The sequence below is a fragment of the Pelecanus crispus genome, chromosome 3, assembly GCF_030463565.1.
Source record: "Pelecanus crispus isolate bPelCri1 chromosome 3, bPelCri1.pri, whole genome shotgun sequence".
Lineage (NCBI taxonomy): Eukaryota > Metazoa > Chordata > Aves > Pelecaniformes > Pelecanidae > Pelecanus > Pelecanus crispus.
Genome location: NC_134645.1, coordinates 91,742,611 through 91,753,048, shown reverse-complemented (window position 1 = coordinate 91,753,048; position 10,438 = coordinate 91,742,611). Strand labels below are relative to the sequence as shown.

The following is a 10,438-nucleotide window of genomic DNA, read 5'->3' as shown; positions in this document are numbered from 1 at the left end:
ATGTTTATTTGAGGTGGTAATATTAGAAGCATAGGGCTTTTTGCCAAAAGGTGGGATTTTTCTAGGTTCACCAACAGATGTGTTTTTATCTTCTAGGAAAACAGTGAACAGGAGGAAACCTGGAAGCTTTTTGCTGCTCTGTTGAATATGGGATTATAAAAAAAAAAAAAATTGCACCCAGAGCATCTCTGTCCCTCTTTCAAATGGGTGACTTCTGAACCTGGAATTATTCATTAGCAGAAGCAGCGACTTCTTTCACTGTGCATCCTGGAGGGGAAAATGAATTTCACAAATTGCACCACTGAAGACAATGTGGCTGTGAAGCCAAAAACAGTAACTGAAAAGATGCTCGTTACCCTGACCTTGGCCACAATCACAACCTTTACTATGCTGCTGAATTCTGCTGTAATTGCAGCAATCTCCACAACCAAGAAGCTCCACCAGCCGGCAAATTATTTAATATGTTCACTAGCTGTGACAGATCTCCTTGTTGCTGTTCTTGTCATGCCCTTGAGCATCACTTACATAATGATAGATAAATGGACTTTGGGATACTTCATCTGTGAGATCTGGCTTAGCGTTGACATGACCTGTTGCACGTGTTCAATCCTTCACCTGTGTGTCATTGCTCTGGACAGGTACTGGGCAATCACAGACGCTATCGAATACGCCAGGAAAAGAACAGCAAAAAGGGCTGGGCTGATGATAGTCACCGTGTGGACTATCTCCATTTTCATATCAATGCCCCCTTTGTTCTGGAGAAATCACCACAGCGTCAATATTCCCAGTGAGTGTCGCATTCAGCATGATCATGTCATCTACACTATTTATTCCACATTTGGGGCATTTTACATCCCCTTGACTTTGATCCTGATCCTGTACTACAGAATTTACCATGCTGCAAAGAGCCTTTACCAAAAGCGGGGTTCGAGCCGCCACCTCAGCAACAGGAGCACCGACAGCCAAAACTCCTTTGCCAGCTGCAAGCTCACGCAGACGTTCTGCGTCTCGGACTTCTCCACGTCCGACCCGACCACAGAGTTCGATAAAATCAACGCATCTGTGAGGATCCCTCCTTTCGAGAATGACCTGGACCTGGCTGGTGACCGGCAGCAGATCTCCACAACACGGGAACGAAAGGCTGCTCGCATTCTGGGGCTGATTTTAGGTGCTTTCATTTTGTCCTGGTTGCCCTTTTTCATCAAGGAGCTGCTTGTGGGCCTCCACATTTGCACTGTCTCTCCACAAGTAGCAGACTTCTTGACCTGGCTGGGATATGTCAACTCCCTTATCAACCCTCTGCTGTACACTAGCTTTAATGAAGATTTCAAACTGGCCTTTAGGAAGCTCATCAGGTGTCGAGAACATACTTAAAAGTACTGGGAGATGATGATGACATGACTCCTGGCCTTAAGTCAAAATAATTTGACTCTGTCACCATTTCCCTTGGTAAAGGGGATTTTTGTGTTTGCCTATTTGCTTGACTTATCTTTAGCCTGTAATTCATTCTGCTGTTTTTTACCTCTAGTGTTATTCATGGTAAAGAGTTTGAAATAAATTTATTCTACAAAGGAACAGATTTTTTAACAATGAAACCACAAAAAAAAAGAAACTATTAGATACTCGTTTAAGACAGTTTGTGTAATCAGTGATTCGAGAAGCAAACGATGATACTCACTTTTATACTTTTTTCATTTAAGAATGAAATGTCTAAATTATCGTGCACTGTAGTAATATAAAGGCTTATAAACTGAACCCTATAAATACATATTCAAAAATTAATAAACACTTCATGCTCATGACAGCTAAACAGCAAATCGTTACTGTGGCATTCTGAGAAAACTGTAACAGTCATTTAGAAGGAAAATAACCACCAATTCCAGCCTGGGCTAAGGCAGAATAAACCATTCCTTTCTTCAGAAATACACTGCCAAAACAGAATGCAAAATTCAGTTCATTCCATCTAAAAATGGATCCCATTTTGTACTCCAAAGTAATTATTTAAGTGGCTCTTTTTGTGTAAGATTCCTGATTTATGCTCAAAGTATTGGCCAGACACCTGTGCAGTTTGTTTGGCAATTGAGAGGACACAGCTAGCAAGTGTCACACTTGTAAGACCAGCTGCATAGCTGACTGGTCACATTTTTAATACCCCAAACCATATTTCTTCAGGGCTCAGGCCTTGTGCCTTGGTCGATTCTGGGGTGGCATTATTCACTTTTGCTACACTTCACCTGGACCTCGCAGTGCACAACCCCATGGATCAATTGATCTTACCCTGCCGAATTAAACAACTGGGTATCTTCTCAGCAGGCCAGCAATATACAGAATATCAGAAACATTGTCTAAAACTAAATCATCTTCTGTTTGAACAGCAGCAAAAAAACCCTAGGGAAAATAATTTTTTTAAATAGCAGTCTGCACGTCTGCCTTACCATCATCTTACAATTTGCAATGGCATTCTTCTCAGCTTAACCTATGACCGGGTCCTCTAGCAGGATTTCTTCTTCTGGGAGTCCTTCACGGAGTTACTTCCCTTGTCTTGAGAGACAGACAGAGAGTCCTTCATATCCTGTCTTCTGTGCTTACAAAAGTTAAAATGTCCTGGTTCAGATATTGTGGAAATCAGGCTGGGAAGCGGCAAAATCAAAGCTGAGAATCTGGTATTGTCCATTAGCAACTCCTAAGCACTGTTTAAATATTGATTACTTGCCTTGCACCATAATTTTCTTCCCTGTCCGTCTTTCTGGACAAATTCTTTTTGAGTTATACCAATATACTGTATAGAAAATATCATATACATCCACCTGACATGCAATAACAGTGAACATATAGCATGGCAGCTCCAAATCCATCAAAACAAATATTAGAGGTAGCGAAAGTGTTGTAACAGCACTGGAAGCCATCTCTGAAAAATATTTTGAAAATTTACAAGATGACAATCATTTGTCTTATCAAGAGTCAAGGAACTGTAAGTAACATGTGAGTAATAAACTCCAGATGGAGCTGAGAAATGACATCTTTATTTCTGAGAGAAAGCATTTGGTTGGAAAGATTTAGTGCTGCAAGCTGAGTGTAAATCAAGTCTGAAGGTGACAAAAGTGTGACCTACCGCTTACCCACATGCAGCGCGATTCTGCTTTAAGGACTCCAGGTTTTCCATGCCTGAGTTTAGGAGGTTTATCTCCAGCTGCCCTTCTGAAGCTATTGTCACAGCTGCCTCCTACAGCTGCCTTCGGGTTCCCTACTAGCTAACATTAATATATAAAAAGAGGGAAAAAAATAATCTTAGCCACTGAAAATGTCTTACAGTGAGGAAGCACTGAGATTCACTATGGTTCTTCCTTTTTGCAGCTTGTTGGAGGTGTAAACGGTTGATTGAAGCTGGGGAAGGGTGGCCTGACCGTGTCTATCCAAAAAAATTCCGAAGCAGCTCCCCAGAGTACATACACTATTAGGAAAAAAAATAGCCAGGAATTAAAATTAAAAGCAGTATTTGTAAGAACTGCTCCAGAATTTTTTTTCTTTTTTCTTTTGGCAAGCTCAATAGAAATTGTTAATAAAGAACAAGGATTGTGCATAATATCCGCAAAGTGACTACTGCAGGGAAGACAGGACACATAGGCAGTTGTTGCTAGACAAGAGTAGGCTTTGGCGTCCCTTGGGCAGTTTGCTGCTCTGCTACAAGGGTGCCCAGCTACAGTAATGATCAAAGAGCGAAAAGTAAATGTGCAAAACTGCCCCACAGACAGTCTGGGTCACCCTGAGGGACTCAGCTAAGATGAGGCAGAAGCTGCACCCCAGCCAGCTTCTTTGGGGCTGTCTCTGGGGCTCGGGTTCAGCTCCAGGTGGGCTGCACAAGGATCTTTGCTGGAAGAAGGGAAGAGGTGGGAGCGACAATGCTGGGGAAAGGAATTGCAGAGGGGGAAAGCAACAAAATTAGATACGCTGCCAGCTCTGACTGCTGCTCCTAAGGGCACATCGGCACACAGAATAATTTAGGTTGGAAGGGACCTCTGGAGGCCAACTAGTCCAACCCCCACTAACACCAACCCTCAAAGTGGGGCCAACGCCACAGCTAGACGCTGCTGCTGGCATGTGGTGAGCGGTCACGTTTCTCATGCAAAAGTAACAGCTCAGTTAACTCTGTCGGCTATACTGATGCTCATTTAAAGCCAGAAGTATGGCTGAAGGACCAGAAATGGTGAATGTGACCTCCACAGCAGCTGTTGTAGGTAGGTAGAAATGTTTCAGAGACAGCTATGAAAGCTGTAAAATACAGGGGCTGCATCATCAGGGAGGTTTAGGTTGGAAATTAGGAAAAATTTCTTTACAGAAAGGGTGGTCAAGAATTGGAACAGGCTGCCCAGAGAGGTGGTGGAGTCCCCATCCCTGGAAGTATTTAAAAAACGGGTAGATGTGGCACTTGGGGACATGGTTTAGTCTAGTCTACCCTTGATTGGCTTAGAGTAGACTTGGTAGTGTGGGTTAATGGTTGGACTGGATGATCTTAAAGGTCTTTTCCAACCTAAACGATTCTATGATTCTATTCTATGATTCTATGATCTTCACTTCTACTGATGTCTGTCTTTTAGTATCTGATCTCTACTATTACCACTCAAACTACCAATCAGGTTGAAGACTGTATTCAGTTTTAATATTTAGAGGTAATTAACAGGAAAAAACAGATGGATGGCTAATTTTTGTGCTTCCTTGTTAAATAAAGACTCAACATTCACTGCCAGCTGACTACTGCTTTTGTAATTAAGTCATTAGCTAAACACAGATCTATGTTTTCCAACAAATGCCACTAGACTGATGAAGATGTCCTGTATGTTTTCCCCACACTCAGACTCAAAGTTGGGAACAATTTAAAGGATTGTTTACTTAAAACTATTCAACTTGATCAGAAATTACCTGTCGTCTCATGGAAATAAAAATTTTTGCTAGTCTGGCACTATTGTTTGGCAACTTCATTATTTTTTTCTGTGTTAAGTATTTGCTGATTTTACAGAGGGTTTGGAGACATCTCCTAAACTTTGACTTCTTGTCCATGGCAACTCCCCATTCATACCTATCCTGGATCAGGCCCAGCCACACCACACACTGCAACGCAAGCTCTTCCCAGCAAGCTCTTATTGATGCATCCAAGACCTTCAGCCTACATCCATCTTCCTTAGCCTCTCTAAAACACCTTTCCTCCTCAAAGTCTTATTTTCCCTAATGCTCCCCTTGCATAGTTTTCTTCCTACCTTTATTCCTATATTTCTCGAAAGGTCTTTCCTCCCCTCTCTACAGCAGGGCTCATACAGACCTGCCTCTTCAGGCTCTCTCGTCACTTCTACGTATTTTCTCCGAGTGCTATTTCCTCCTATCTTTACATACCCAACTCACCATCCTGCCTTTGGGTTTCTGACTCTCTCCAATCCCTAAATTTATTTTGGTGCTACTGGAGCGAGCCCCCACTCTCTCCCCCCATCTCAGTGCTGTTATCAGGATTCCTATGACTGTGGGTGTTCAAGTCTGTCAGGTTTTACTCTTCCTTATATGTGTCCGGACCATATCCAGAAGTTTTTCGGTCTGTGTAAGCAGCCAGTGCTTTGGAGTGAGTTCATACATCCCTAGCCCTGAAGACTGCACCCATCAACCAGTTGGCCTCCCCAAAAGATACACTCTTCAAATGCCATTTTACCTGTTATTTTTATCTTGTCACCTTCCTTCTGTACCCTATCTTTGTTGTTCCCTTTCTAACACATTAAAATTGACTCTCATGTTATCATTTCAGAGACCTGTGTCTTCACTTTTAGGGACCTGTACCTGCACGGGTAACTCAGGTTGCACTCAGCTTCTGCTTTTCTGCTTGTGCCAATCTCAGCTCTCTTCTCTGCAAGCTTTGTCTTCACCACCTCCATACAGTGCAACCTCTTTCCTGTTCCTTGCAGCTGATGGTTTTTTCCTTCTCAAACCCACTTCTGACATGAGTCCTGAAAGGAAAAGTCAACATGGGCAGTGGAGGAATTATTGCACGTGTATCATTTGTACTTTTTCTTCATCTTTCCTACATAGCTCACATCATCTCCTGAGATGAGCTATCTCTCTCTAGTGCATAGCACATCCTAGACACAGCAAAAACATGTTAAGAGCTACATATGTCCTGAGACATTAGATCTGGCTCATCCACATCCCTTTAAAGCTTGGGAATTCCCCACCACAATGATGTACCGAGCTGTTCGCAGCACATGAGGTTAATATTGTTGATCTTCCTGAATAGAGATAGATGATGGGATTGAACTTTCCAAATGGGAAAGTTTCACCCTGTTTCACCAAGTTTACATGAAAGGCTGCCATTATTCAGACTTCACTGCCATGTACCTGAGCTGTCCAGTTTTCCATAGCTGCCACTTCTTATTTTTCTATACTGCCAGCAGTCTCTGTCCTTTGCATGTACCAGGAGGAAATAAAAAAAAAAATGTGGCTTTACCTGGGACAAGATGTTAAATGAATAAGGGAATCTTTTCTAAGGTTTCCACTCCTCTGTTTTCAAACCCAGCTATCAAAAAGTAAACAGCATTGCAGTGTTGAGAGGAAATACAGGCTTCCAGCACAAGTGCAGAGATTGTCCTTGTGCCTGCGTATTGTTTAACCGTTGCAAATATCAATAACAGACAGGCTGGTTTGCATTCATCTTTTACACACCCAAAGAATTTGTATGAAGAATTATCTTAAATTGCTTTATTGTTTAAGTGGACACAGTAAATATTGTGATATCTTTTATTGGTCTAGCCAATATATTACAAGTTGTATTTCATAAAAGTCCCATACAACACATACTCCATTTGTAACTGCTATTTGTTTTTCTCTTAAGGCCAAAACCAATAAAGTTTTTAAAAATTAACTGAGTTTGGATAAATGCCAGGTTCATCAGCTGTAAAATTATTCTTTAACATTCTCTATTTTATGCTATGTACGTAACATTGCCAATATTGCTCCCTTTCCCCCCCATCCTCCGCCTCTGCCAGGGGATTTTTACTTTTTCATGAATCCCATGTAGGTGATCACATGTAAATGGTATTATATGATTAAATTACTCCTTCCCACTCAGTCTAAACTAACCATTTGCTACATTCAAATTTATATAAACTGGAAATGATATCCTGCCATGTGCATCAGCCCTAGAGAACAATTTATAAAATTTCTCATGGTTTAATGTGTCCCCACCCAAGCATGCAATATCTCCACTGTGGATCACTGCTCAGTAAGTGTGACTGGGAAGAATTCTGCTACTTTCTATAAGCACCAAATCAGGCCTTAAAGGCAAACTTTTAGTGTTGCTACTCTAAGTAGAAGACGTAACCATGAGCGAGCTGTGGGAAAAAACCTATACTAGCAAATGATATGAACATCTGCTCAAAGACCTAAGTAAGAATTATTTTTTTCAACTTTTTTCCTTCTTAATCACTTTTCTTTCTTCCTCATCTCACTGTTTCCTGGTCTGTGGCTTCTGTTCATTAATTTTTCCCTCCGTTTCTTATCTCTCTCTCCTTCCTTTCCTTTGCAGTACCACAGTGGCATCTAGTAACCTGTAGCAAGAAGCAAGGCTACTTTGTGCTATGTTGATACACACCACCCGAGCATTGCTCTGCTCATGATTTTAGGAAATCGGGTTGCAGGCTCTGTTCCATGGCACTGTTTTATTGCCGTTTTACTAAAAATCAGATTTCTAACATGCATGAAGATTCTTCCAAATGAAAGATGCTGCATAATACACCACGATGTTTTCCCATGTGTCACGATTTTTTAAGATCCCTTTTCAATAATTCTCTCTCTTCTCCTCTCCCATGGGGCTTCTATCAGTAGAAACTAAAGCCACAGCTAGTATGGTTCCCAGATACAACAAACAGTGTTGGAAATGCCCCCCTGTACCACCCCGCTACTCCCCACCACCACCATGTTTCACCCTCTTCCAGTTGCTTGCACTGCATTCTTAAAATACATTAGCATATAGATCAGCTCTCTGAAGTTTTTGTGGATTAATTTCCTGCATGACAAATTCTCACCCTCATTTCTATCTGGTGCAAGATCCCATGTCATTGGGGTATTCAAATCCTCTAAAGCACTATGTCTCCCATACTCATTTCATACGCCACATGACTGCAAATGGACACATTTCTATGAGGCACTGTCTCGTTGCAACTACGCTTTATAAAAGATGCACATTTTGTCAATTAAGAAACAAAACGTAACTTCTGGGAAGAGGGAGGACAGAATTCCTACTCCTTTGTAAACTGTTGTTTTGTACCTAATTTGAAATGACTCAGCTTCTGGCTATTAATTTTAAAGGAGCACTAAGAAGCAAAACACGAAATCACATGTGCATGCCTGAACTACCTGCAACAAGTAGAGTGACCTTCCAGTGGATTTTTAAAAAAATGTTTCTCTCCAAAGCTTTCTACAATGACCTTTTCAGGGGAATAGAAAGTTCCACACAAATGACTTCCAATTCTGTGATGCCACTAGAAATAATATCTCAGTCCTTTACAGGAGGAACAGCCTGCCAAGCTGCTGGCGTGCTGGGATAAGCCTCAACAAGTTTATTTCTCCAATAAACAAAAAATCAGTCTAACACCTCCAACTTGAGAGTTTTTAAATTGGAGAATTTGACCACTAAAATCAAGTCTATCAGCTAGAGTTTTGCTTTTATTCATACATATTCTGGTGCAATTCCTCATTCTTTTATTGCTAAGCCTGCGTATGAGAAATAAAAAGAATCACTTTTTAGAGTCACAAAAAAATACCCTCTCTTATTTTTGCAATTTCAGGAGAACATTTTTGTATTATGACTGGACCGTCATTCTGAAGAAGGCAAAAAGAAAAAAATTAATCCAATTAGGTCAAAGAAGTTAATCTACGATTGTAAAATTGAGCATGGTTGTCTTGGTCCAATGCTTGCACACACACGCAAGTCACAGATCATAATCCTTTAATTTTTCACTACAGCAGTTTCACTCCTTGCTCAAGAGTGGTTTTAATTAAGATCGGAAGGGAGCTGTAGCCCTTCCTACCATGCATGCAGAGCCCATGGGCAGGAAGGGGATTGAGACCCAGGGCTTTGTGGCTGGCAGAGGTTGCGCCTTGTCTTCCCCTGTGCACTGAGGGTATGGTGTCACCGCTATCGCCTGCCTTCCTCAGAGCCTGGTCTGCCCCCAGCCAAACTGCTGCTTCCACCTTCGCCCAGGGGACTCAGGGCACCACTGACCAAAATAAAAGTGGGGGCCATGCAGGACAGGATCACTGTCTCCCCTGGGCTGTGCGCTAAGCAAGTGTCTGGAGTTGTGTCCCCCAACCCCATTACACCAGCAGACAGGTGATAGAGCAGGACAGGCATCCAGACAGGTGGCAGACTGCAAACAAGCCACCTGCGTCAGCATCGTGCCCCAGGCACCTCTCGGCGAGGCACAGCCCCCAAGGCAGCCACTGGCCCTTTCCCTGCAGCATGGCCCAGCACACCAAACCTGCTCCATGCCAGTGGCTCCACTCAGATCTGCCGCAGAAATCCCCAGGAGAGCAGACCTGCCTGGACTGAGCACACGCTACTATATCCCTGCTTCTTTAATCCAGCCTGTATGGCAAGTTACAGCAAGGCAGACAACAGCAAGGGCTAAGCATTGTCCCTCATGGGGCTGTACTCACATGTCAGCCCATGCAAAAGCTTGGGCCATAGCATCTTGACCAGATGTACCCCAGTTAATGTAGAAAGGACACATCGTGTTACAGGGATGCTTTTGCTTTGCTCAGTTGACCTGCATTTTTTGCCACCAAACTCTTCTTCATACTGCAGGGAGGCACATACCCCGTGGGCAGTAATAGACCAACTCAGGTGGTAAAACAGCCACACCAAGGACAGCTTCTAAACCTCCCCATTCCCTAAAGCATACTAACAAGTCCTGATTTTCCACAGAGCAAAACATGACCAGGCAGAAGATTTGAACCCACAGTAAAAGAGAGCATTGCCGTTCTCCTCCTCCACTGGCCCTGGCTGGAAATAAACCATTTCCCTGGTACAAGATACCACAACAACTGTTCAGGCTAACAGATACCGACAGCGCATACACATTACTGAGACCAAACCTAGCCCACGCACAGAAAGCCAAGGCACACACTGGCTGTGCCAGCCAGTACTCATCACCCAGACATCACCCAGACATCTTCTCCCAAGTAGTTAGCGATAGGACGAGAGGAAATGGGCTCAAGCTGCGCCAGGGGAGGTTTAGGTTGGAAATTAGGAAAAATTTCTTTACGGAAAGGGTGGTCAAGAATTGGAACAGGCTGCCCAGAGAGGTGGTGGAGTCCCCATCCCTGGAAGTGTTCAAAAAACGGGTAGATGTGGCACTTGGGGACATGGTTTAGTCTAGTCTACCCTTGATTGGCTTGGAGTAGA

General features: G+C 42.8%; 1 protein-coding gene across 1 annotated transcript; it reads left to right on the top strand.

The window, feature by feature from the left end:
* Window positions 1-246: 246 nt before the first annotated feature.
* HTR1E (5-hydroxytryptamine receptor 1E) lies at window positions 247-1,374 on the top strand. The gene has a single exon (XM_009484402.2). It carries the CDS (start codon window positions 280-282, stop codon window positions 1,372-1,374), a length of 1,095 nt encoding a protein of 364 aa, XP_009482677.1. The 5' UTR covers window positions 247-279.
* Window positions 1,375-10,438: the final 9,064 nt, after the last annotated feature.